Source organism: Tauraco erythrolophus, chromosome W (genome assembly GCF_009769465.1).
Source record: "Tauraco erythrolophus isolate bTauEry1 chromosome W, bTauEry1.pri, whole genome shotgun sequence".
Lineage (NCBI taxonomy): Eukaryota > Metazoa > Chordata > Aves > Musophagiformes > Musophagidae > Tauraco > Tauraco erythrolophus.
The window spans coordinates 19,705,755-19,732,337 of NC_141497.1; the positions used below are offsets into that span (position 1 = coordinate 19,705,755).

Here is a 26,583-nt window from a genome sequence, read left to right on the forward strand (position 1 = left end):
TGCTATGTAAACACCTAACGTGTAAATGCTATGTAAAACACCTAACATAAGATCTTTTTCACCCTACTGTATTACAGGATGATCTGTTTTAAAAAATAAGTGTGGAAAGAAGCAGCTCAGTGTCTTCCTGATTAAAAAAAACCCAACCAAATGTCTTTAGCTATGAAGAAAGAGGAATTCTAAATTCTAAGGATATAATATTCCCTCTTTCTAGCTAAACACTATATTATTAGAGGACAGCGATGTATAGAGTGATCACAAATTTCTAATGAGCTCTGAAAATGATACATTAAATTAAAAAAATTTGTTGTCTTCTGTCCTGTAAATAGTGGTTAACATACCCAGCCATTACCAAAAGCCTAAGTACCTTCATGCTCCAAACATTCTTCAAGTTGATCTGACTATCATCAAAATTGCCAAAAACCTCTTCCAGAGAATCTTAAGAACAATCTGGTGCAAAATAAATGGCCTGAGTTCATTCTGACAGTTTGTAAAGTGTTACTAAATATACATTAAATGATGTAGCAAAAAAAGTTGAGGAGAACATTTATTTTTGGATAAACATTCAAAAAGCTTGGGTTCTCATCTGAAATCTCTCTCCTACACAAATCTCACAAATAAGATTTTGCAGTCTTTCCGGTACTTGTAATTGCTGAAATTGAGAAATACAATGTGAAAAATATGTTGAACATAACTTCTCTGTCTGGAATAGCAACTCCCAAACAAGTTTGTTACTGTCCATCCTGTCACTTGTGAAGAGATAAAAAGGCCATTCTCAGGGGAAAGAATCTATTGCCAGTAATACACAGTGGCTCTGGTCTTTTGCTAGAATCATTAGATAATAATCAACTTTACTCCCAACTCAAGTATAGAGTGTTTGACTTCTTTTTAAACAAAGAAATTTGGCTTTTTCCTACACAGTAGTTTTCATTCAGTTTGTGGGCACTAAAAAGTTTTCACAAAAATTTCAACTGACCAAATTTTACTTAGAGCTTGTTTTTCAAAATTTTTTTCCTCACCGTTAATTTCTTTTATGGCAATATTTATTAGGAAGCTATGTGACAGAGTAGGTTTTGGGGATTATCCCCCTCCCCCCTCAAAATACTGAAAATCAGGAAAAGGAAAAAAGATGAAACTCATAAAAATAGAATTATCAGTTTACATCCTTGCTAAATTAAAACACATTTTCCCATTTTTTTGGCCAGCTGCTGTTGGTACCTTTCCGATTATCCAGAAAAAAAAGAAGCCTGCCTATGATGGGATATTTCTACAAAGCAGTACTTGCAAATATTTCCCTGAGTTGCTTCTTACAGCATAGCTAACAGAGGCAGCCAACAGATGCAGCAATTTGCTCAGAAGGGGGCCAGAAACTTTGCAGAGAACAGCATCCATGTCCTGAGCAATAGTGTTAATGTGTCACAGGGCACCACCTCCAGCCATTGGAGCAACTATCTCTATAATGTCAGAGGCCTCAATCCAGACCGGACTCCCAAGGGAGGATGCAGCTCTTTGAGTAAAGCGAGTGCCTGGGGTCTCTCACTGAGACTGGGACGGAGGAAGATAGTTTCCTCGCCTGCAGAAGGTGTGCAGTGGTACAGGATCTGTGTTGCCAAGGAGGTGCAGGAAGAGGTCAGCAGACTGTGTGATATCAGACATGGTGAGAAAGAGATCAACCGGATCTTTTTCAAGACCCTGCAGCCTGATCCCTCAGCTGTATTGAAGGAGGATCAGGTGGTCTGGGCTTACTGGGTTAGGAAATGGCAAAGGCTGGAAGCTTGTGACTTCTGGCAACAGGAAGAAGGCTCCTGCTCCACCTGCATATCTCCAACTAAAGAACAGGTTCAGTACCCTCGCAGCAGATGAGGGTCTGGGAACTTTGTCCAACGAAGCATCCAAGCTAGCTAAGCCTGAGCCACGCAGCAGCACCAGAAGGAAGTGGCAAGTGATAAAGTGGGAGACTCCATGCTGTAGGGAATGGGGGCCCACATCTGCCAACCTGACCTGCTGTGTTGAGAGATCTACCGCTTGCTGGGGGTTGGATCTGGGATGCTGTGGAGATACTGCCAAGGTTTGTCTCACCCTTGGACTATTACCCCTTGCGAATCTTCACATGGGCGCCAACGATACTGCCAGCGGAGACCTGGAGCATATCAAGTGTGACTACATGCATCTGGAGGCAATGGTCAAGGGCATGGGGGCCCAGGTAGTGTTCTCCTTGATCTTTCCAGAGAGAAGCAAGGGCTTGAGGAGGAATGGAAGGATCCTGTGGGTCAACAATTGGTTGCCCAGCTGGCGATGGCAATCGATATTTGTATTTTATGACCATGGGGACCCTTCTTTAAGGATTGAAGACTGCTAGAGAGAGATGGGATCCACCTGACCAAGTGGGGCAAAAACATCTTTGCCAACAGACTGGCCAACCTGGTGAGGAGAACTTTAAACTAGAAATGACAGGAGAGGGAGATGACGACCCATAATCGAGAGAGGGAGTGGTGGAATGGGTTGGCAAGCAAAGGATGCAGAGTGTTATGGAAAAGAGAGAACTCGTAATCAGCAAAACAGGACGGAAGGGGAGACACTCTGCTGGACGCAATTCTTATAAACAAGGAAGCTTTTCTTACAATTCTTACAAACTAGTTGGTGGTGTGAAGGTTGCGGGGCTGCCTGGGCTGCATTGACCATGAGATGGTGGAGCTGGGAATCCTGAGAGGAGGGAACAAGGCAAATGTTCATGCAAGGCTCATGCAGTCCAACAAAGGTCCAACCCCTCTCCCATGGGCAGGGATGCCTTTCACTAGATCAGGTTGCTCCTAAAGCACCCCAGGATGCGGTTTGCCCTCTTGGCTGCCAGGGCACATTGCCAACTCATATCAAGCCTGCTGTCAACCAGCACCCTCAGACCCCTTTCTGCAGGGCTGCTCTCTAGCCACTCCTCTCCCAATCTGTATTTGTGCCCGGCGTTACTCTGTCACAGATACAGAATCTGGCATTTGGACTTGTTGAATTTCATGCCATTGATGATTGCCCAATGCTCCAATCTATCTAGATCCCTCTGCAAGGCCTCCTGTCCCTCAACAGAGTCAACAGGTCCTCCCAGTTTGGTATCATCAGCAAACTTGCTAATGGTGCATTCAACTCCTGCATCCAGATCAATGATAAAAATATTGAACAGAACTCGCCCTAGAATTGAACCCTGAGGAACACCACTGATGACTGGTTGCCAGCCAGATGTAGCCCCATTCACTATAACCCTTTGAGCCCTGCTGTTCAGACAGTTCTTCACCCAGTGCACCGCATACCTGCTCATCTCACAGTTGGAGAACTTGTCCAGAAGGATGCTGTTGAGGGACAGTATCAAAAGCCTCACTAAAATCCAGAAAGACTACATCCACCGTGTTCCCTTCATCCACTAGATGGGTGCCCTTATCATAGAAGGATATCAAATTAGTTAGACAGGACTTTCCCTTTGTGAATCCATGTTGACTGTGCCTGATGATTGCATTATTCTTTAAGTGCCTTTCAGTAGTACCCAGTATGATCTTCTCCATAATTTTTCCAGGTACTGAGGTCAAACTAAGAGGTCTGTAGTTCCCTGGGTCTTCCCTCATGCCCTTCTTGTAAAGTGGAATAACATTGTCTAGCTTCCAGTCAGCAGGGACCTCCCCAGACTCCCAAGACCTTTGGTAGATGATCAAGAGGAGTCCTGCCGTAACATGTGCTAGCTCCTTCAGTACTCTGGGATGAATCCCACCAGGCCCCACGGACTTATGTACATTCAGCTGATGCAGCTGGTCCCTTACAATTTCAGTGTCCACAAATGGAAAGGCACTGTTCTCGCAGTCATGGTCCTCCGACTCAGGGGACCGGGCAGCCCAAGGTCTATCAGTGTTATTAAAGACTGAGGCAAAAAGAGCATTGTAGGCCTCTGCTTTTTCTTCATCTCTATTAATCAGGTGACCATCTTCAACAATCGTCACTGGTTTCCACTTGGACATTGAGCCATGCAGTCACTCCATCATAGAAGGCCACTAGATTAGTCAGGCACGATTTGCCCTTGGTGAAGCCATGTTGGCTGTCTCGAATCACCTCCCTGTCATCTGTATGCCTTAATATATCTTCCAGGAGGATCTGCTCCATGATCTTCCTGGGCACAGAGGTGAGGCAGACTAGTCGGTAGTTCCCAAGGTCCTCCTTTTTACCCTTTTTAAAAATGGGTGCAATGTTTCCCTTTTTCCAGTCATTGGGGACTTCTCCTGACTGCCATGACTTCTCAAATATCATGGAGAACAGCTTAGCAACTCCATCAGCCAATTCCCTCAGGACTCTGGCATGCATCTCGTCAGGTCCCATAGACTTTTTCATATTCAGGTTCCTCAGGTGGTCTCGAACACAATCTTCTCCTATGATAGGAGGAACTTCTTTTCCCCAGTTCCTGCCTTGAATTTCAGGGTCTTGAGAGATGTGGGAAGAGAGATTGCCAGTGTCAGGGTGATTGAAGTCCCCCAGGAGGATCAGAGCCTGGGAGCATGATGCTTCCTGTAGTTGGAGTAAGAATGCTTCATCGACATCCTCCCCTTCATCCGGTGACCTGTAGTAAACACCTTCCACGAGGTTTCCTTTCTTGGCTTTTCCCTTATTTTTACCCATAAATTCTCAACCTGTTCATCGCTGTTTTTCAAAGACAGCTCTGTGCAGTTAATCCATTTTTTTACATAGAAGGCAACCCCCCCATCCCTCCTTCCTTGCCTGTGCTTTCTGAACAGTTTATAGCCATCGATTGCAGTGCTCCAGTCATGTGATTTGTCTCACCAAGTTTCAGTGATAGCGATTAAATCATAGCTTTCCAGGTGCACATCAGCTTCCATCTTTTCTTGTTTGTTACCCATGCTGTGTGTATGGCTTATAGAGGCACTTTAGTGGGCCTACTGACCTTGTCGCCTTTTTAGAAGAGCACAGCTTAATTCCTTTGAGGAATTTCACAGGCAATTCCCAGTTGGTTCCTAATATTTCTTTTATAATTTCTTTTAATATTATATATAATGTTTTTATATATATGTAATTATAATTTAAAAAAAATATTTAACACAACATACAAAACATGCAGTAAATGTTTTAGGAAGGAATTTAACCTTCCTGGAAAACAATTTAAAATAATTTACTACCAAAAGCAGCCATAAAAAAATAACATGCCTGAGCAATGATGGATACTATAAAATCAACTTTGAAAAGAAAGCTCTATTCCTGATAATGGTCAGTTGACCATAATACTAGAATTGATTGATGAGTCCTTCATACTAGAAATAGAACAGAAAGTATAGTAGACTGGAATAATAAACAAGACTTAAAATGTTTGACAATGTTATTTTGGTTTAATAGGTATCAAAACTGATAAGGTTTTAGCAGCCACTGATAATACATAAATGTTTAATTATCCAAAAATGAAATGACAAAGCATATACATTTTGCTTTTTTAACAACTAGAATTTTTATATATAAAACTTAAACTAAAGCCTACTGAAGTCAATGGAAAGACTGTCTGACATTAATGGACTCAGGCTCAGGGCTATAGTGCATTCAGAGCTGTCAGGTAGACTAGAGCCAGTATGTAAAGGAACCCATTTTTATCTTAAAATTAATAAAAATTTAGAATTTGTAGTGACAAAAGCATACTCCATAGGGAAATATATTCTTAAAACTTCTAGAGACTTTCCTAAATGCAGTGAAATATCCACTCTCCTTTTCTTTAAATACAATGCTTACATCAACTCCAGTACACCTTCCTACTCAAGAGAATTAAGGAAAGATGACATACACTACGCTCACATCCTTCCAAATCATTCCCAAAAGTTTCACGAGGCACAAAAAAAATCACCACATAAACCAAACCAAACCAAACCAAAACAAAACAAAACAAAACACAGTCTTACGAGATGTTATCTGTGTTTAACTTACTAGGAATAGGTCTAAGGACATCAGGAATGAGAATCTCCACCAAAGCCTGGTACATCACATGGTCACAATTACCCATCCATTTCAAAATAGACTCATTTTTGCACAGAGTAATCAGTTTTCCTTTTGGAAGTCGACTTTCTATTTCACTCAGATTGCTGGTGTGAATAAATGTAACAAATGAAAATGCATTTACATACAGATAAGAAAAGTACAATGGCCTTTGAAATTGATGATTCAATAAAAACTTTATAAATGTTTATAAAACAACTTCTTCATATGAAACTGGGGAAAAATGGCCTCCAAAGTTCTGCTCCAGACCATAAATTATGCAGAGGTATGATAAAAATGGTCCTTGCAATTTAAACAAATCGGACAGTATATTGTCAAAAGATACTTTGACTTAAGTCATCTTAACAAAGGAAAAAAATAGAAGATGTATAAAATCATTTCAAGGCTGCAGTTTGACATATACCAACAGCCTATATATCAAATAGCAGGCAACACAAATTTTACCTGAAAAACTACTGATATCAGAAAAGGTTCTTAGCCTATATGTAAAACTAAGACTCTATTTGATTTGACTCCAACTGTTATATTATGATGGTGAACAGTAAACAAAAAGAGACATTTACTGACCTCAGTTCAATAATAGCTGTGTCGTCAGCTGGAGCAGAGGGTGAATAGCGCCAGAAAGTTTGCCACAATTTTTCTATCAAGCTAAACTGAAGATTCACAACTACATCCACTATTGCCTAAAAAAAATATAAAACAAGTGCAGATAGTCTTTTACCTCACACTCCCCCCCCAACTCCTCCCAGGGGTATAGCTCCCCATGGTCGTTTTGCAGAAAAAATAGTAAAATGTATCTTTATAAATAAACATATAATATCCTTTTTAATAACTTTTTAGCAACAAATTTTTCAACTGTCCATACTAGTGTGGACAGAGACTCAGATCAGTCCAAGTGCAAATACAAGGAAGCCTCCAGAAAAGAGCCTAAGCACATATATCAGGTGAATTCACTTAAACAGAACTTTTAACACTATTACAAGCACAAAAAAAACCTGCTATTTCATGAATTTTGTTACCTCATTGCATGTTTTAAAGCACCTTCAACAATAATTTTAAAACGTGTTATTCAATATGAAATGTGGCCTTAAGTTCTTAAACAACCTGCTGCTTTAAAACTTGAAGAAAAAAGTGAGTTTGTTTTTCACATAAACATTAGAAATAACAATTTAATCTGATTTCAACTCCTATAAACAAAAGCAAACCTGTCTATATATTATCTAAAGTTCAATTTATCTAAAATTCTCAAAACCTACACATGATTACATTCCAGTAGCGGTATTCTATTGCATGTTAATTTCTTTCCCTGGAAAGAGAGAAATTCCAGAGAAGTCTTTTTGCAAATGTCCTTTCTGATGGAATAAGCAAAATATTTGAGGAGCAAATCAGATACAAATAGGCTGGCTGTAATGCGTTTTGTGCCGGTCATCCTGTTGTACTGTTTCTCACTAGAAGACATGAATTTTCAAAGAATGATGATTTATGCAAAATGTCTCTTTTCTCTTACCTCACAGTGCTCTCGATAAAGACTTTGCAGTGATTTTATGTCCTCAAGGGTAGTACCATCTGGCAGAGAAGATATTTCAACTTCTCCAAACTCTGGAAGTACTCGAGATGCATCTGTTTCCATGACAACATAACAGAAGAAAGCTATTGTGAACAAACCAGTTAGCTATTTTTTTAACCAAAAGGAGATGTTAAATTATTCTTGACAGATAGCAGATACATACATATTGTACCTGTATATAAAAAAGCTAAGACACATTTTCAGAATATGACAGGATGAAGCAGAATATTCATGTCAGTACATAAGAGATTAACATAATTTAATAGCTTTGGTTTTAATCAACTGAATAATTTTTCAATTGTCATACATGTTACAGTTTAGTAGACTCCGCAGCATATATTTATTTGAAATTTACAAGACTTTCAACTGTAGCCAACATATGCTTTTAATATTTCGCATATATGTTTCCAAGAGATACACTGGTATGGGGGAAAAAACGCACCGTCACAGGGGAATAGTGGAAGGGAAAATTCAAAAACATGCGAACTATAGCCCAAGGTTCCCAGTGATATCAGTAACAGCAAGATTAGGCCAAAGGATGTGGTGCTTCAAAATCCCAGTACATGAACTCAAAACTAAGTGTACAATTATTGCAATAACAGATTTAATAAGCTTTTTTACATTAGCAAATTACTAAATTGCCATTTACTTCTACAACTGAGAAGTCTATATGCTTAGCTACATCAATGAATGCACAAAATGCACATTTTAAAATATGAACCTTGGGTTTCTGATTTTAATTATTTGACTCTTTCCATTTATAATGTTGCAGCACAAACTCAATATACCTTCTTGTCAATGGTCAACACAACTGCAGTGCAAAAATATAATCCCAATTTATGTGCATATTCAAAAAATTAGGAAGCCAGTGGAAATAAATGAGCTTTTAGGGCAAGATTTTCAGTATGCATTTTTGTATAAAATACTTCATCACAATTGCATTGCAATATATTTTAAATCTACCATGCAAGTAGATTGTGCACATTTTTTCTTTCATATCTGCATGATGCATATTAAATATTGCAGAAGTCTTACAATATAGAACATATAGCTTCTGTGAGTATCTTTTTGTTCTGTTATCAGTGAGAGTTTTAAACAAGGCAACATAGCTAAAATAATTATTGCATTTGTATGATTTGATGTTCATGGCGATAATGGGGTTTATTTTATTTATACAACAGTATAACACATCTTTTCATACCTAAAAACTGTTGATGATGTTGACTTTGGGCAATTATAGTTTGTTCAGCAGATGTGCCAGTCTGTTGACCACTTCCTGTGAAACCATCTGTAACTCCATCCACTTTCTGCACGGGCTTGTACCTATAAAATTATCAAATACAAAATTATTCTTTATGGTCACTTTTTTGTAACTGTAATATCACACTCTATTCTGCCTGATTCTCAGTCTCAATATACAGTTTTGCTAGTTCACACACAAGAAAAAAGTAACATCAGAATAATTATAGTAAGGAAAGGTAGAATATTTGCAATGCATTATAAGATTCATAAAGCTGACATCACAGCACAACTATAAATTTCTCATGGAATTTAATTTGAAAACTATACCACTAAGACCTAAAGCTTATTTACACTAAACAGAAACACAATCTTTCCTTTTCCAAAGGACTTGCCTTCCCAGGAATCAAGTAGCTCAAAACCAAGGTTTAATCACCTTAAGAAGGGTCATGTATCTGTTTAGAGACAAAGGAATTTAAATAATTTTAAAATGTAACAAACTTCTCATGAGCTCAGAAGGTCTGAGAAGACTACTTCAACTTAAACTAAGTAGTCGAACCAGAGGAGGTTCAGACTTGATATTAGGAAGCATTTCTTTACAGAAAGAGTGATCAAACAGTAGAACAGTCTTCCTAGAGAGGTGGTCTATGCCCCAAGTCTGTCAGTGTTTAAGAGGTGTTTGGACAATGTCCTTAATAATATGCTTTAACTTTTGGTCAGGCCTGAAGTGGTCAGGCAATTGGACTAGATGATCGTTGTACGTCCCTTCCAACTAAAATATTCTATTCTATTCTATTCTATTCTATTCTATTCTATTCTATTCTATTCTATTCTATTCTATTCTTAAACTCTTCACCAGTCAAGACACAAAAGCTTTTATAAAGGATAAAAAGGACAAAGATGAAGGATAAAAAGGACAAAGATACTGTCCTGGTTCCGACTGGGACAGAGTTAGTTCTTCATTGTAACAGCTAGAAGAGCTCTGTGTTTTGGTTTTAGTCTGAGACTTGTTATGAGAAGAATGTTGATAATGCACTGATGTTTATAGTTGGCACTGAGACTTCAAGGACTTTTCAGCTTCCTATATTTTTATCAGTGTGCAGGAGCACAACAGGATAGGAGGGAGCAAGGTCGGGACAAAGGGTCCACAACTCCCCTTATGATTTGAACTTAGACTTAGGATTGAGGGCTAAATTGGCCAATGAAGTATTCCATATCATGCAGCGTCATGCCCAGTATAAAAATGAGGGTCAGCCGGGAAGAAGGACCTTTGCTCTTCTAGGGGCTCTCACTCTCGGAATGCTCTCTCTCTCTCTCTCTCTCTCTTTTCAGGCTTCTTGCTCATCTGGGATAGCAGTGTCAGGATTTATCTGTTTTGAGATTGTTAACTGGGACAGGACAGGCCTTGGTCACTGAGTGGTGAGCAATTATACTGTGTATCACTTGTTCGTATATATTATTATTATTATACGTATATATATTCCTATATTATTTCATATTATTAAATTGTTCTTATCTCAACCCACAGGTCTCTTTCCTTTTTCCCCTTTAATTCTCTTCTCCATCCCCTGGGAGTGGGAGAGCGTGAGCAGAGCGGCTGTGTGGTGTTTAGTTGCTGGCCAGGCTAAACTACGACAAATACAAATAGGAATCCTGGTTTAGATGGTCAGATGTTAAGACCATCACACTAACAGGCTGAAAATTCTGCCTGCCTTCTCCAACACAGCTGAAAATTAATCCTGCCCCAGCTCTTAGTGATAAGAACTTGGAAGCTTTGTCCCTCTGAAATAGCCTTGTAGCCAGAAGAAAGCTAAAGAAACCTCAGTGTAGAATGCAATGCATGTGAACTGTCACTCAAGTCTGAACTTGGACTTTGCAGATTGTAAAGCTTTGTATTAACTTTAGAAATGTCAACAAATGCCACTCTGAAAATGCTCCTCTTAAGAAACAGTTGAGTCAGCTGTGAGCATGTTCTCATTTTGATCTTATTAAACAGATAATAGGAATGCCCTATGTAACTACTTAAATTCTAGTTTATGAGAAAACTCCCATAAGAAGCAAGCATCCAAGATTCTGGTCATTCCAGACATATTTAACTATACATTACATTGGACATGGGATATACAAGAAGTATGCTTTTCCAGAGAAGGCCTCTTGGCCTGATTAACATAAAGTATGATAACTTCAGGAATGTTAGTACTTGGAAACAAAAACTTCTGCCATCATCTTAATCTCTAGGACTTTTATATGAAGTTTGGTTATTGTAAAGGCCCAGGATAAAATCCCAGGCCTGTTGAAATCAACAGCACAACTGTAATCAACTTTAAGAAGACTAAAGTTTAATCTCTAGTATCACGGTAGTATTGAACTCTTATGGATAAACTTCTCATCACTTAATAGATATATTTGCAATCCAAATTTTGTAAGATTTTTTAATTTTATTCTCATTATACTTTATCATTAAAAAACCTGGCAGAAGATTAGTTTCTATAGATATTTGCAAATCAAAATCAGTATGTTCACGTAGTTCCACTAGTTTTGAAAAAATGTATTATCTCATAAACTTTTCAGCTCTTGGAGTAGAACCTAAAGTGCCTTGAATGAATAAAAGTAACAGTCCTTTGAGTTTCTGGGGTTTAGGAAGAACTTAAAAAAAATAAATCAATTTAATCTGCTGGTGCTAATAGTCAGGATTATCCTACCACTTGCTCCAATGTGCTTTATGTAAAAAATGTTGGGGGAAAGTCTTAATTCTGGCATTAGAAAATAACATGCAAAATGAAACTGAGAAATGAAAAAAAGAAAATACTATTTTTCAGGTGTTTCAAATGAAACTTAAGCAGAGTTGTTAACTGACATCATCTACCTGGACTTATCCAAAGCATTTGACACTGTCCCGCATGATCTTGTCTCTAAATTGGAGAGACATGGATTTGACGAATGGACCACTCGGTGGATAAGGAATTGACTGGATAGTCACATTCAAAGAGTTGAAGTCAACGACTCGATGTCCAAATGGAGGTCACTGACGAGTGGAGATCCTCAGGGGTCGATGTTGGGACCGGTGCTGTTTAGCATCTTTGTCGGCGACAGGGACAGTGGGATAATTGCACCCTCAGCAAGTTTGTCGATGACACCAAGCTGTGTGGTGTGGTTGACACTCTGGAAGGAAGGGATGCCATCCAGAAGGACCTTGACAGGCTTGAGAGGTGGGCCTGTGAGAACCTCATGAAGTTCAACAAGGCCAAGTGCAAGGTCCTGCACGTGGGTCAGGGCAATCTCAAGCACAAATACAGGCTGGGTGGAGAATGGATTGAGAGCAGCCCTGAGGAGAAGGACTTGGGAGTGCTGGTGGATGAGAAGCTCAACATGAGCTGGCAATGTGCGCTTGCAGCCCAGAAAGCCAACTGTATCCTGGGCTGCATCACAAGAAGCGTGGCCAGCAGGTTGAGGGAGGGGATTCTGCCCCTCTACTCTGCTCTCGTGAGATCCCACCTGGAATACTGTGTTCAGCTCTGGAATCCCCAACATAAAAAGGACATGGAGCTGTTGGAGAAAATCCAGAGGAGGGCCACAAAGATGATAAGAGGGCTGGAGCATCTCTCCTGTGAAATAGGCTGAGAGTTGGGGCTGTTCAGCCTGGAGAAGAGAAGGCTCTGGGGAGACCTTCTAGCAGCCTTCCAGTACCTAAATTGGGCCTACAAGAAAGCTGGAGAGGGGCTTTTGACAAGGGCCTCTAGTGATTGGACAAGGGGCAATGGCTTTAAACTGAGATTTTGATTAGATCTAAGGAAGAAATTTTTTACAATGAGGATGGTGAGGCACTGGACCAGGTTGCCCAGAGGAGTTGTGGATGACTCATCCTCGGAGGTGTTCAAGGCCAGGTTGGATGAGGCTTTGAGCAATCTGATCTAGTGGAAGGTGTCTCTACCCATGGCAGGGAGGTAGGAACTAGATGATCTTTAAGGTTCCTCCCAACCCAATCCATTCTACGATTTTATGATCATTTTAGATTTCCTGTCTTTTATGGACAATAGAGGGTGATGTTTTTGCAGTTCAGGCAACAAGAGGCTTCTAGAATTCCTCACAAAATCCTCTGTTTATACCCAGGTTACTCTTTGTGTTTTTAATTACAGATAAGGGAAAATTTTCACAACAATTGATTTACACAGCTACTTAATGAAAGAATTTAGCTTTTCTAAAATTATCTGACCCTTTTTCCTATTTCAACTCTGATTTTTCCAATTTTTTTTAATTAACTGCTAAGAGAAGAGGCACTGAAAAAAAACAGCCAATCTTTTATAAATATGACAGCTTTCAAAAGATGCTTAGCTTTACTCAAGAAGAATTGAACTTTAATTTTATATAGTTAAACATAAGCACAATAAAAGTTTGCAGAATCTTTAGCTAACAACAAACATTCAAAAAGCTACGGAAATTCAATAGAACTAGACCATTGAAATATGAACAAGAAATTAGTTAATTCAAAAATCAATGCAAAATTATGTGCTTTTCTCATTATTAAGATAATTTACATAATAACTTAATTGATTCCTATAGTCCAATCCTAAACACTGCAATTAAACTGAAACTTCCCACTCACTCCTCAGAAAGGTTCAAGAAATTTTGACTAAACAGCAAACATTCAATTGTCATCAATAAGATAAAGCAGAAACATGCCAGTGTTTATACGCGTTTTACCACCTCTAGGAGTTGGATTAAAATTAATAATATCACTTTGCTGATTGAGAGTATCGCTTTGCTGTATTGTGTGGTGCTGGCTTCTGATATGATAAAATTATTGGTAGAGGGATCGATTTTGTGTCTGTATTCAGTGGTGGCGGGCGGGCAGCGCGAAGATGAGCGCGGCTATGCAGGCTCCATTTCCATACTTCTGGAGCCATCTGGTGGGCATTATTACCAATTACACCGGTTACTTTTTCTCCTTGGAGAGGCAATACATGGAGGGGGACATCGTTCTCCACTGTCCTCTTCTTCTCCAGAGCATTTACAAATGTTCTTGAGAATTTTGAATATCCTCGGCATGGTCAAACCAGCATAATCCTGTTGCTAGGTCTTCTCAATGTATGTCTAATTATGCATATAATTAGCCTCAAACGACTATTTAAAATACCACTCTGTCCACTACTGGCATTACTCCAGCTGCTACCTCAACCCCCTCCCCCGACAGGTGCCGCTGGTACTCTGGCCCCCTTGATAGTCACTGCGGCCACTCCAACTCTGGCATGTGCTATGGTTACTCCAAAAAGGAAGCACACCGAGGCAAGCTTGTGGGATGGAGGTGGGAGGCAGCTGCTCAACCCCTGCAACGGGCACCACTACGGTTACTCTAACCCTGGTGCCTGCTGTGGTGACTCAAAGCTCAGCAACAAGCATTGTAGCTATTCAAATTACCACAACAAGCACTGTGGCTACTCAAATCCCGGTGAGAAGCATGATAGAGGACCCAGAGAAGCAACTTGTGCTGGCATCAATCGCCCCCATACAGAAGAAGAAATGGACACAAAATTCAGCACATTTAGAAAGGGATGAAGCAACTTCTCCTAAGAGAGAAGAGGAAGAGGAGATGGTAACCACCACTCAATCTCTATGCCTGAGTGAGCTGCGAGATATACAAAGATTTCAGTTGTCATCGAGGTGAGCACATTGTCACCTGGCTGCTCAGACACTGAGAGAACAGGGCCAGTTGCCTGGATTTAGATGGTAGAGAAGCCAGGCAGCTGGAATCCCTCGCAAAGGAAGGGGACATTGATAAAGCAATTGGAAAAGGGACACAAGCCCTCAGCCTCTGGAGGCTGTTCCTGACAGGTGTGAGGGAAAGGTACCTGAGGGAACTAGTGGTGTGGGAGGTGATTTATTATAACCCGAAACAACGTGCAGTTACCCGAAGATCCAGATGAAGTCCAGTGCTCACAACCCATGTTGTGGAAGGTTTAATGGAGCACATCATCATTGTATGCCAATCATTGGCAGTATTGGATTTAAGAGGACAAGATGAGGCACCACTCGTGACTGAAGTGGCAACCCAACTCTGGCAATACAAAGAGTATCTTCTCCTCCCTATGGGTCTGCATCTCTGCTGTGGAAAAACTGCCAGACATTCTAGCCAAAAATCTGTCCGATAAACTGTCCAAGCATGTCTTGGCTGTGGAGAAACTGTCCAAGAAACCATCTCAGGAGTTCCAGCAATTCAAAGAAGTTATGTCCTACTTCCCACCTGTATGGACCAGTATTTCAGCTATTAAGAGCAAGCATTCTCCTGCTCAAGAGAGACAGTATACACCACAGGGCAGGCTGTGGTTTTACCTGCATGATCATGGAGAAGACATGAGAAGGTGGGCTAGAAAACCTACCTTGGTCCTAGAGGCAGGGGTATGCCAGTTGCAAGGAAAAAGGATCACAAATGGAGATTCTTTCCATTCTTCCAGGAAAGCTGCTACTCTGATCTCTGGTGGGCAGATTCCCAGATAGAGTAGGAGAGCTGATCCTACTCTTAATCCTTTCCTTGATTCTAATGCTTTTGATTTGCATTCACAAGAAGTGAATGATGGATATGATGACCACCATGAGAGAGACATTGCCTCCAGCAAGGTGGAGGAAAGGGACAATTGAGTTTACTGGACTGTGTGGATTCATTGGCCTGGCACATCAGACCCCCAAAAGTATAAGGCTCTAGTGGACACTGGTGCACAATGCCATCAAACTTCAGAGGGGCAGAACCAATCTATATTTCTGGAGTGACAGAGGGTTCCCAACAGCTAACTGTATTGGAGACCGAAGTGAGCCTAACTGAGAAGCAGTGGCAAAAGCACCCCATTGTGACTGGCCCAGAAGCGTCATGCATCCTTGGCATAGATTATTTTAAGAGAGTATATTTCAAGGACCCAAAAGGGTATTGCTGGATTTTTGGCACAGCTGCCTTGGAAACAGAGGAAATTGAACAGCTGTGTACTTTATGCAGTCTCTCAGAGGACCCTTCTGTTGTGGGATTGCTGAGGGTCGAAGAACAACAGATGCCGATTGCTACTACAACAGCGCACCGACGGCAATATCGTACCAACCGAGACTCTGTGATTCCTATCCATAAGTTGATTCGTCAACTGGAGAGTCAAGGAGTCATCACCAAGACCCGCTCACCTTTTAACAGCCTCATGTGGCCTGTGCGAAAGTCCAATGGAGAGTGGAGACTGACAGTAGACTATCGTGGCTTGAATGAAGTCACACCACCATTGAGTGCTGCCGTGCCAGATATGCTGAAACTTCAATATGAACTGGAGTCAAAGGTAGCCAAGTGGTACGCCACAATTGATATCACTAATGCATTTTTCTCAATTCCTTTGGCACCGGAATGCAGGCCACAGTTTGCTTTCACTTGGAGGGGCATCCAGTATACCTGGAATCAACTGCCTCACAGTTGGAAACACAGCCCTACTATTTGCCATGGACTGATCCAGACTCCACTGGAACAGGGTGAAGCCCCAGAACATTTGCAATACATTGATGACATCATTGTATGGGGCAACACAGCAGAAGATTTTGAGAAAGGTGAGAAAAGAATCTAAATCCTTCTGAAAGCTGGTGTTGCCATAAAACAAAGTAAGGTCAAGGGACCCGCACAGGAAATTCAGTTTTTGGGAATAAAATGGCAAGATGGGCGTCGTCAGATCCCAATGGATGCGATTAATAAAATAACAGCTATGTCTCCACCAACCAACAAAAAGGAAGCACAAGCTTTCTTAGGCATTGTGGGTTTCTGGAGAATGCATGTTCCAAATTATAGTCTGATTGCAAGCCCTCTCTGTCAAGTGACTCGGAAGAAGAATAATTTTGAATGGGGCCCTGAGCAATGACAAGCCTTTGAACAAATTAAATGGGAAATAGTTCTTGCACTGGCCCTTGGGCCAGTCTAGGCAGGACAAGATATTAAAAGCGTGCTCTACACTGCAACCGTGGAGAACAGCCCTACCTGGAGTCTCTGGCAAAAAGCACCAGGGGACGCTGGAGGTCAATCCCTCGGATTTTGAAGTCAGGGGTACAGAGGATCTGAAGCCAACTATACTCCAACTGAAAAAGAAATACTGGCAGCATATGAAGGAGTCCGAGCTGCTTCTGAAGTGATTGGTACTGAAGCACAGCTCCTCCTGGCACCCTGACTGCTCGTGCTGGGCTGGACGTTGAACTGGAGGGTCTCCTCTACACATCGTGCAACTGATGCTACATGGAGTAAGTGGATCACACTAATCACACAAAGGGCTCGAATAGGATGCCCCAGGAATTTTGGAAGTGATCACAGACTGACTAGAAGGAAAAGATTTTGGAATGTCGCCAAAGGAGGAGGTGACACGTGCTGAAGAGGCCCCACGTTGGGTACCAAAAAGGACTGTTGTGATTTTAATCCAGCCAGCAACCAAACACCGTGCAGCTGCTCACTCACCCTCCTCCACCCCCAGGGGACTGAGGATAATCAAAGGGGTAAAGGCAAGGAGACTTGTGTGTTAAGAACAAGTTAATAATTGAAATAAAATAAAATATAAAATATAACGATAATAATAATAACAGCAACAACAACAGTAATAGAATATACAAACAAGTGATGCACAGTACAATTGCTTGTCACCCGCTGACTAATGCCCAGTCCATTCCTGGCTAGCGATCCCAGAGGAGAGAAATCCTGAAACTGCAATCCTGGAAGAGAGAGCCAGCTTCCCAGTCAACCCTCATTTATATCTTGAGCAGGATGTTGCATGCTATGGAATATCCCATTGGCCAATTTGGATCAGTTGCTCTGGCTATGTTCCCTCCCAGCTTCTTGTGCACCTGCACACTAGCAAAGCATTGGAAAAGAAAAAACCCTAACGCGTTATTAGAGATTAGTTTGGTTTCTGTTTCTAAAGCCCTTAGAGTTTATTTTTCAGCAAGCCAGAACACTGTAAGCCTTTTCTTTTAATGAAAACAGAGTCTACCAATAAATTATGTAAGTGCATGAATTGGATTTTTGAGGTAATACTAAATATTGAGACTATCGGTAAATATTTTAATAATGTCAGCACGGCAACTACAAGGTAGCAACAAAATTTGCAGAAAAACTTAGCTTTTTTCTTTGTCTTGTGACAGTCAATCAATTTTGACTTCTTTCTTTTTTAATAGTTTCTGTGTTTTTCTTACTGATTTGTTGTCCTGGTTTCAGCTGGGAAAGAATTAGCTCTTTTTAGCAGCTAGAAGAGCTCTGTGTTTTGGTTTTAGACTGAGACTTGCTCTGAGAAGAATGCTGATAGCGCACTGATGTTTGTAGTTGGCACTGAGGTCTCAAGGGCTTTTCATCTTGCCATGTTCTTGCCAGTGTGCAGGAGCACAACAGGATAGAGGGGAGCATAGCCCGGACAGAGGGTCCACGACTCTCCTTATGATTTGTACTTAGACTTAGGATTGAGGGCCAAATTGGCCAATTAGTATTCCATATCATGCAGTGTCATGCACAGTATAAAAATGACGGTCAGCCGGAAAGAAGGGCTTTTGCTTTTCCAGGGCTCTCACTCTTGCACTCTCGGAGTGCTATCTTTGTCTCGCTCTCTCTTTTTGGGCCTCTCGCTCATCCAGGATTGCGGTGTCGGGACTTATCTGTTTCGGGATCATTAGTTCGGGATGAGACAGGCCTTGGTCAAGGGGTGATGAGCAATTACACCGTACATCACTCGTTTGTATATATTTATCATTGTACATATATATATTTATATGCTAGTAGCAGTAGTATTAAATTGTTCTTATCTCAACCCACGGGTCTCTTTTCCTTTTCTCCTTTAATTCCCTTCCTCATCCCTGGGGGATGGGGGAGAGTGAGCAAGCAGCTGTGTGGAATTCAGTTGCTGGAGCAGCCTAAACCACGACAAGGGGAGAAGCTGATGAAATATGGGCTGGATGAGCAGACAGCGAGTTAGATTGCGAACTGGCTAAATGACTGTATTGGTTTTACATGGCAAGGTTTTGGTAGCAGGAGGGCTGCAGGGATGACTTCTAAGAGGAGCCAACTTGGTGGCCTTTTATGATGGGGTGACAGCATCAGTGGACAAGGGTCGATCAACGGATATCATCTACCTGGACTTGTGCAAAGCTTTTGACACTGTCCCCCACGACATTCTTCTCTCTAAACTAGAGAGGCATGGGTTTGATGGATGGACCACTCGGTGGATAAGGAGTTGGCTCAATGGCCGCACTCAGAGAGTGGTGGTCAACGGCTCGATGTCCAAGTGGAGACCGGTCACGAGTGGCATCCCTCAGGGGTCTGTGTTGGGCCCGGCCCTCTTCAACATCTTTGTCGGTGACGTGGACAGTGGCATGGAGTGCACCCTCAGCAAGTTCGCCAATGACACCAAGCTGTGTGGTGCCGTCGACACGCTGGAAGGGAGGGATGCCATCCAGAGGGACCTCGACAGGCTGGAGAGGTGGGCCCGTGCCAACCTCATGAAGTTCAACCAGGCCAAGTGCAAGGTCCTACATCTGGGTCATGGCAATCCCAGGCACAAATACAGACTGGGCGGAGAATGGATCGAGAGCAGCCCTGAGGAGAAGGACTTGGGAGTACTGGTGGACGAGAAGCTCAATATGAGCCGGCAATGTGCTCTTGCGGCCCAGAAGGCCAACCACATCCTGGGCTGCATCAAGAGGAGCGTGGCCAGCAGGTCGAGGGAGGTGATTCTCCCCCTCTACTCTGCCCTCGTGAGACCTCACCTGGAGTATTGCGTCCAGTTCTGGAGCCCCCAACATAAGAAGGACATGGACCAGTTGGAGAGGGTCCAGAGGAGGGCCACGAAGATGATAAGAGGGCTGGAGCACCTTTCCTATGAGGACAGGCTGAAAGAGTTGGGGCTGTTCAGCCTGGAGAAGAGGAGGCTCCGGGGTGACCTTATAGCGGTCTTCCAGTACCTCAAGGGGGCCTACAAGAAAGATGGGGAGAGGCTGTTCAGGAGGGCCTGTTGTGATAGGACAAGGGGTAATGGTTTTAAAATAGAGGGAGGTAGATTCAGATTGGATATTAGGAAAAAATTTTTTACCATGAGAGTTGTAGAACACTGGAACAGGTTGCCCAGAGAGGTGGTGGATGCTCCATCCCTGGAGACGTTCAAGGCCAGGTTGGATGAGGCCCTGAGCAACCTGATCTAGTTGGAGATATCCCTGTTCCTTGCAGGGGGGTTGGACTAGATGACCTTTGAAGGTCCCTTCCAGCCCTAACCATTCTATGATTCTATGATTCTATGACATCAGAAGCTACCCCCATGTCAGACAGCCAGTTCCAGCCGGCTCCAAGATGGACCTGTTGCTGGCCAAAGCCAAGACAATCAGTGACATTGGTAGCACCTCTGTGATAATATATTTAAGAAAGGGAATGCTGCACAACAGAAGCTTGGAGAGAGGAGTTAGAATATGTGAGAGAAACAACTATGCAGACACCAAGGTCAGTGAAGAAGGAGGGAGAGGAGGTGTGCCAGGTGTCGGAGCAGAGATTTCCCTCCACCCCATGGTGAAGACCATGGTGAAGCACATTGTCACTCTGCAGCCCATGGAGATCCATGGTGGAGCAGATATCCACACTGCAGCCCGTGAGGAACCCACACCAGAGCAGATGGATAAGCCCTGAAGGAAGTTGCAGCCCGCAGAGAGCCCACGCTGGAGCAGGCTCCTGGCAGGAACTGCAGCCTGTGGAGAAGAGATGACATAGGAGTAGGTTTTCTGGCAGGATCTGTGACCTTGTGGAGGACCCATGCTGGAACGGTCTGTTTCTGAAGGACTGCACCCCATAGAAAGGACCCATGTTGGAGCAGTTCATGAAGGACTGTCTCCCATGGGTGAGACCCCACGCTGGAGCTGGGGAAGAACATGAGGAGGAAGGAGGGGAAGAGATAATGCATAATGAATTGACCAAAAACCCTATTCCTCGTCCCCCTGCATCACTCAGGGGGAGGAGGTAGAAGGGTTGAAAGTGAAGTTGAGCCTGGGAAGAAGTGAGGGTTGGGAGGAAGGTATTTTTTTTAGATTTGTTCTTATTTTTCATTATCCAGCTCTGCTTAATTGGCAATAAATTAAATTAATTTCCTCAAGTCAAGTCTGTTTTGCCTGTGATGGTAATTGCTGAGTGATCTCCTTGTCCTTATCTTGATCCATGAGCATTTTGTTGTATTTTTCTCCCCCTGTCCTGCTGAGCAGCTTGGTGGGCACTTGGCAGTCAGCCAAGGTCAACTCATCACAATGGCCAGGCCCAGACTGTGGTGATCAGTGGCAAAATGTCTAGTGACTAGCAGCGTACCCCAGGGGTCAACATTGGGTCCAGTCCTGTTTAGCATCTTCATTAATGATCTGGATGATGAGGCAGAGTGTACCGTCAGCAACTTTGCAGACAGCACCAAAACTAGGAGCAGTACCTGATACTCCAGAGGGTTGTGCTGCTTCCAGAAAAGGACCTGGAGATCCTTGCAGACAGCAAGTTGAACATGAGCCAGTAACGTGCCTTTGCTGCAAAGGTGGCCAATGGTATCCTTGGCTGCATTAGGCAAAGCATTGCCAACAGGTGGAGAGACATGATCCTTCCCCTCTACTCATCACTGGTGAGGCCACACCTGATGTATTGTGTCCAGTTCTGGGCTCTCCAGTACAAGAGAGACATGGACATACTGGAGAGAGTTCAGCAAAGGGCAACAAAGATGATTAAGGGACTGAAGCATCTCACATGTGAGGAAAGGCTGAGGGATCTGGGACTGTTTAGCCTGGAGAAGGCTCTGGGGGAATCTCATGAATGTATATGAATACTTGAAGGGAAGGTGCAAAGAAGATGGAGCCAGGATCTTTTCAGTGAAAGCAGAAAAGGCAATAGACACAAGCTGAAACATAGGAGGTTGTCTGGGGATTGGCTGAGATAAAGTTAACTTTTCACAGGAAGCTGTGAGGGGACACAGCTAGGGCAGCTGACCCAAACCAGCCAGGGGGATATTTGATACCATATGACATCATGCTCAGAATATATATTGGGGGAGCGAGATGTGGGAGGGGCATCGCAGATCGGGAGTGGGCTGGGTTCCAGGTTCTGGATGGTGAGCAATTGTACTACTTGTTTTGTATTGTTCTTTTATTAGTATTATTGTGGTGTCATGGCTTAGGCCACTCCGGCAATCAAACCCTACACAGTTGCTCACTCACCCTCCCCCAGCCCCAGGGATGAGAGAGAGAATTAAAGGATAAACGGGAAACCTGTGGGTTGAGATAAGAACAATTTAATGCAGATAAGTACTACATAGTGTAGATGCTCACCACCCCCTCTTATCCGAAGCCCGTCTCATCCCGAAGTTGCAATCCCAGATGAACGCGAGGCCCCGAAATAGAGAGAGGGAGAGAGAGATAGTACTCCGAGAGTGGGAGTACTGGATGAGAGAGAAAAAAAAAAGGCAATAGAGCAAAAGTGCAGAAGTGCAAAAGAACAGAAGCGGCGAAAGAGCAAAAGCGCAAAAAGCCCTTCTTTTCAGCTGACCCTCACTTTTATACTGGGCATGACGCTGCATGATATGGAATACTAATTGGCCAGTTTGGCCCTCAGTCTTAAGTTCCACCACAAATCACAAGGGGAATCATGGCCCCCTTGTCCCAGCTATGCTCCCCCCTTATCCCGCCGTGCTTCTGCACGCCGGCCAGAACATGGCACACTGAAAAGTCCTTGGAGTTTCACTTCCAACCACAAACATCAGCTTGCTATCAACATTCTTCTCAGAGCGAGCCTCTGAGTAAAACCCAAACACGGAGCTCTTCTAGCTGCTAAAAAGAAGAGCTGACTCTGTCCCAGCTAAAACCAGGACATGTGGTTATTATCCCTTCTCTTTTTTTTTTGTACTGTCCTATTAAACCGTCCTTATCTCAACCCACAAGTTTTACCCTTTTTTTCTTCTGATTTTTTCTTCCCCATCTCACCAAGGGGGAGGAGTGAGTGAGCAATGGCATGGTAGCTTAGCTGCCAGCTGTACTAAACCACAACAGGTTGCCTCTGAACATCAGGAAACACTTTTTCACTGTGAGGGTGACTGAGCACTGGAGCAAGTTTCCCAGGGAGGTGGTGAAGTTTGCCTCCTTGGAGATATTTAAAAGCCATCTGGACACGGTCCTGGTCAACCAACTCTAGGTGATCCTGCTTGAGCAGGGGGAGGGTTGGATCGGATGACCTCCAGAGCCATACAGCAGCTCCAGTTGAAAGGCAGGACTATTACCTATATAGTCCCTACCTGTGCATTTCTCTTCTTCTGTTCCAGTACATAGGTGCTTTAAATGTCTTGATCTGTGTCTGTTGTGTCAAAGCTACTGTCTCAGCTGGAAGATGGGACTGTTAGCAAGTCATCTGTAGTTTACTATCTTTTTAATTTTTTTTTACTATTTTTTATTTTTATTGGAACAGAGAAGTAGCACTCCCATAGTTCATGTCGATCACAACTGGGATTCAGCAACTAGCAGCACCACCTTTGAATTAGCTCAATGATTGTTATCACTCAAATGAACTTCATGCCTGAAATCTCAGATCCTGAATTCGGGCCCATGTCAAACACCAAACGCAAGCGTACCTCTAGTAGGTCTTTGGATACGTTCATGTTTGTGGTGGGTTAGCCTTGACTAACAGAGAAACTCCCACTCAGGCACTCACATCCCCCTGACCCAGTGGGTCAGGGGGAGAAAGTAGGAAGAGCAGGAGCAAGAAAGCTCGTGGGTCATGATAATGACAGGAGATTGCTTATCAATTACCATTGTGGGCAAAACAGACTCAACTTGGGTAAAATTAAGTTAATTTATTGCCAATTAAAATAAAAATGTAATTACTAGTTTAGGTAGCATGAAACAAAAAGATAAATATGAAAACACCCTCCCTCCTTTCCCAGGCTCAGCTTCACACCTTCATTCCAGACTCCTCTTCTCCCCTCCTTGTTATTGCCACAGGTTACATGCAGTCCCTTCAGTAAGGCAGTGAGCAGCTCAAGGGAGCGGGTGGGAGGGTGTTATGGTCAGTACATAACAGTATCTGCCACTCCTTCCTTCTCACACTTCTCCTCTGCTCCAGCATGGGTTCTCCACAGGCTGCAGTTCCTTTATGAAATATCCAACTGCTCCAGTGTGGTCTGTTCCACAAGCTGCTATGTGAATACCGGTTCTGGCACTATGGAGCACCTCCTCCTCCTCCTTCTTCTCTGACATTGATGTTCATACTGCTGTTTCTCACTCTTTTTTCCCCCCTCTTCCTCTGCATGTCTGGTGGGTTTTCCCCTGTCTTAAGTATGTTTTCACAGAGGCACCACCAACTTCATTGATTGGCTCAGCTTTGGTCTGCATTGGGTTCATTGTCAAACCAGCTAGAACCAGCTGTGTCTGGCACAGGGCAGCTCCTTACCCACTACCAAAACCTTGCTACATATACCCAATACAATGTGACGCAAGTAGGAAAGCTACATGACCTTTCAAATTAAGAAAGAATGAAGAAAAGTGATCTGTAGCATAAATTCAGTCTACACTGTTTGTCAAGAAGTCAAGAACTAGAAGTGTCTAACTATGGGGGGGTGTAGGTAAAATTGATACAACTGAACAGAAAAAGCTAACACAGTTGACATCTGATTCTAAAGGACAAAAGATAAATAGCATTTCCCAATTTGAGTAATCAGAAGGGAAAAGGAAACATTTGTGATTCTTAAATTCTCTTTGTTCTGAATGTCTTCTTATAAGAGAATTATTGCACAGATGTTAAAACTTTCTTTTAGTTTTTAAATAAAATTAGAAACATTAATAAAACTGGAAAATAATAAAGATTACTCCTATTGATTCAAACTATAGTATTAAGTCCTTTATCTCATGTTAAAACATGCTAGAGTTCTGAATACTGTAATATAAATTTTATACAAATATACAGATATATACCGAACTTCTCAAATATATACTAAGCATGCTTCATAACTGTGGCAGACATCTTAGTTCAGAAATACACAGTGTTTAAAAAAATGCAATGCAGCTTAATGCATGATTTTGTTTGTTTTTCTTACATATGGCTCTTTCATCCTCCCCACCTCCCAAACCCTAACTTCTGAGGTCTAGTACATACATGAGAATCTTGTTTTGCATTAAAATAAACAAAATATATGGATATTTTCAAGCTTTCCCCCCATACACATTTCAGGGGAAAATCTGACCAAATTGTATCCTAAAAACTGCAAAATAAGGATATCAACAGAAATGAAAAGTAAAAGTAAATATTTACTTTTTTTAAGTAAAAAACTTCAATTTTGGCAGTTTTTACACAAAACCTTGCATAGATAACAATTGGTTCATGATTTCTCAATTTTTTTCAATGAAAATTTCTAATTTTTCTGTTGGATAAACACCTCTTCTGAAAAGTATATTAGCATATCTAATTTTGCACAGAAAAGAGACAGTAATAAGTTTTTCATCTTGTAAATATCGCGCAGTCAGTCTAGCTCCCTGCTCTCTGCATTTCATCTATTTAGAATGCCTGGGATTTGAAAATTTATTTTACTGAAATATTTGCACACATGAACTGATTTAAGGGATGAACAAAGATCTTCAAAACTTCTTTATATAGATACTGTTGGGATGGAATAAATAAAGCAGATCCACACTATTTTTATTAGTATCCAGTGAAAGGACAAAAGACAATGGGCACAAATTGAAATACAGGAAATCCCGCTTAAACATAAGAAAATGCTTTTTTTTTACTCTAGGGGTGGTTGAACACTGAAACAGTTTGCCCAGAAAGGTTGTGGAGTCTCCATCTTTAGAGATATTCAAAATTCAACTGTACACGGTCTTGGGCAACCTGCTCTAGCTGATACTGCTTTGAGCTGGAGGGGTTGGACTAGACAATCTCCAGAAGTGTCTTCCAATCAAATGACATTTCCTGTTTTTTGATTTATGCCCATTTCCCATTGTCCTGTGACTGAGCACTGCTGATAAGTCTGGCTCAGTCTTTTACTCCCTCCCATCATACGCATTGATAAGATCCCTATGTTGTAGGAGTAATGATCTCTAGCTCAGCCACAGCCATGTCTGTGGCTGGCTATGGATCCCATTGATCTGGATCCCAACCCATAGATTGGCTTTCTGGCTTGACCTTGGACCTGCCTTGCCACTAGGGACCTGCCCAGTGATCAATGGACTGTGTCCGACTCCAAGTATCCTCACCAGACCTGAGTGATTTGTGGACTGACTTCCTGGCTTGACCTTGGACCTGCCTCATCACCACAAATTTGTCTGATGACCTGGACTCTTGGTTGAATCTGACTACCATCTCCAGGTCTGCCCTGCTCACTTCACTTGGATACTGGGGGACTGGGCCCACACTGGTGAGGCTCCTGCCATATGGTGCTTGACTCCCAACTCCCCATCCCTTAGGAAGAAGTCAACCCTGGCTGCTCCCTGACGGGAAGACAGTGTTGAAAGCCTTGCTAAAGTCAATATAGACAATATCCATTGCTCTCCCCTCATCCACTGAGCCAGTCACCTCATTGTAGAAGACTATTGGGTTGGTCAAGCATGATTTCCCCTTCGTAAGTCCATGCTGACAACTCCCAATCATCTTCTTGTCCTTCATAAGTGGGCTTTGGCTTTCCTAACACCATCTCTGCAAGCTCAGACTGTCTCTATATTCCTCCTGGGTTCCCTGACCCTGCTTCCATCTCTTGTATACTTTCTTTTTATATTCGAGCTTTGCC

At 42.4% G+C, this 26,583-nt stretch overlaps 1 protein-coding gene across 1 annotated transcript in view; it reads right to left on the minus strand.

The window, feature by feature from the left end:
- LOC147526259 (transcription factor RFX3-like) overlaps nt 1-26,583 on the minus strand; it is a 150,572-nt gene that overhangs the window by 11,176 nt on the left and 112,813 nt on the right. The window contains exons 7-10 of the mRNA XM_086630164.1: nt 8,790-8,911; nt 7,529-7,641; nt 6,589-6,704; nt 5,953-6,107 (exon numbers count right to left, since the gene is read on the minus strand). Of these exons, the coding sequence (XP_086486290.1) occupies nt 5,953-6,107; nt 6,589-6,704; nt 7,529-7,641; nt 8,790-8,911 (506 nt within the window). The remainder of the gene's footprint in view (nt 1-5,952; nt 6,108-6,588; nt 6,705-7,528; nt 7,642-8,789; nt 8,912-26,583) is intronic.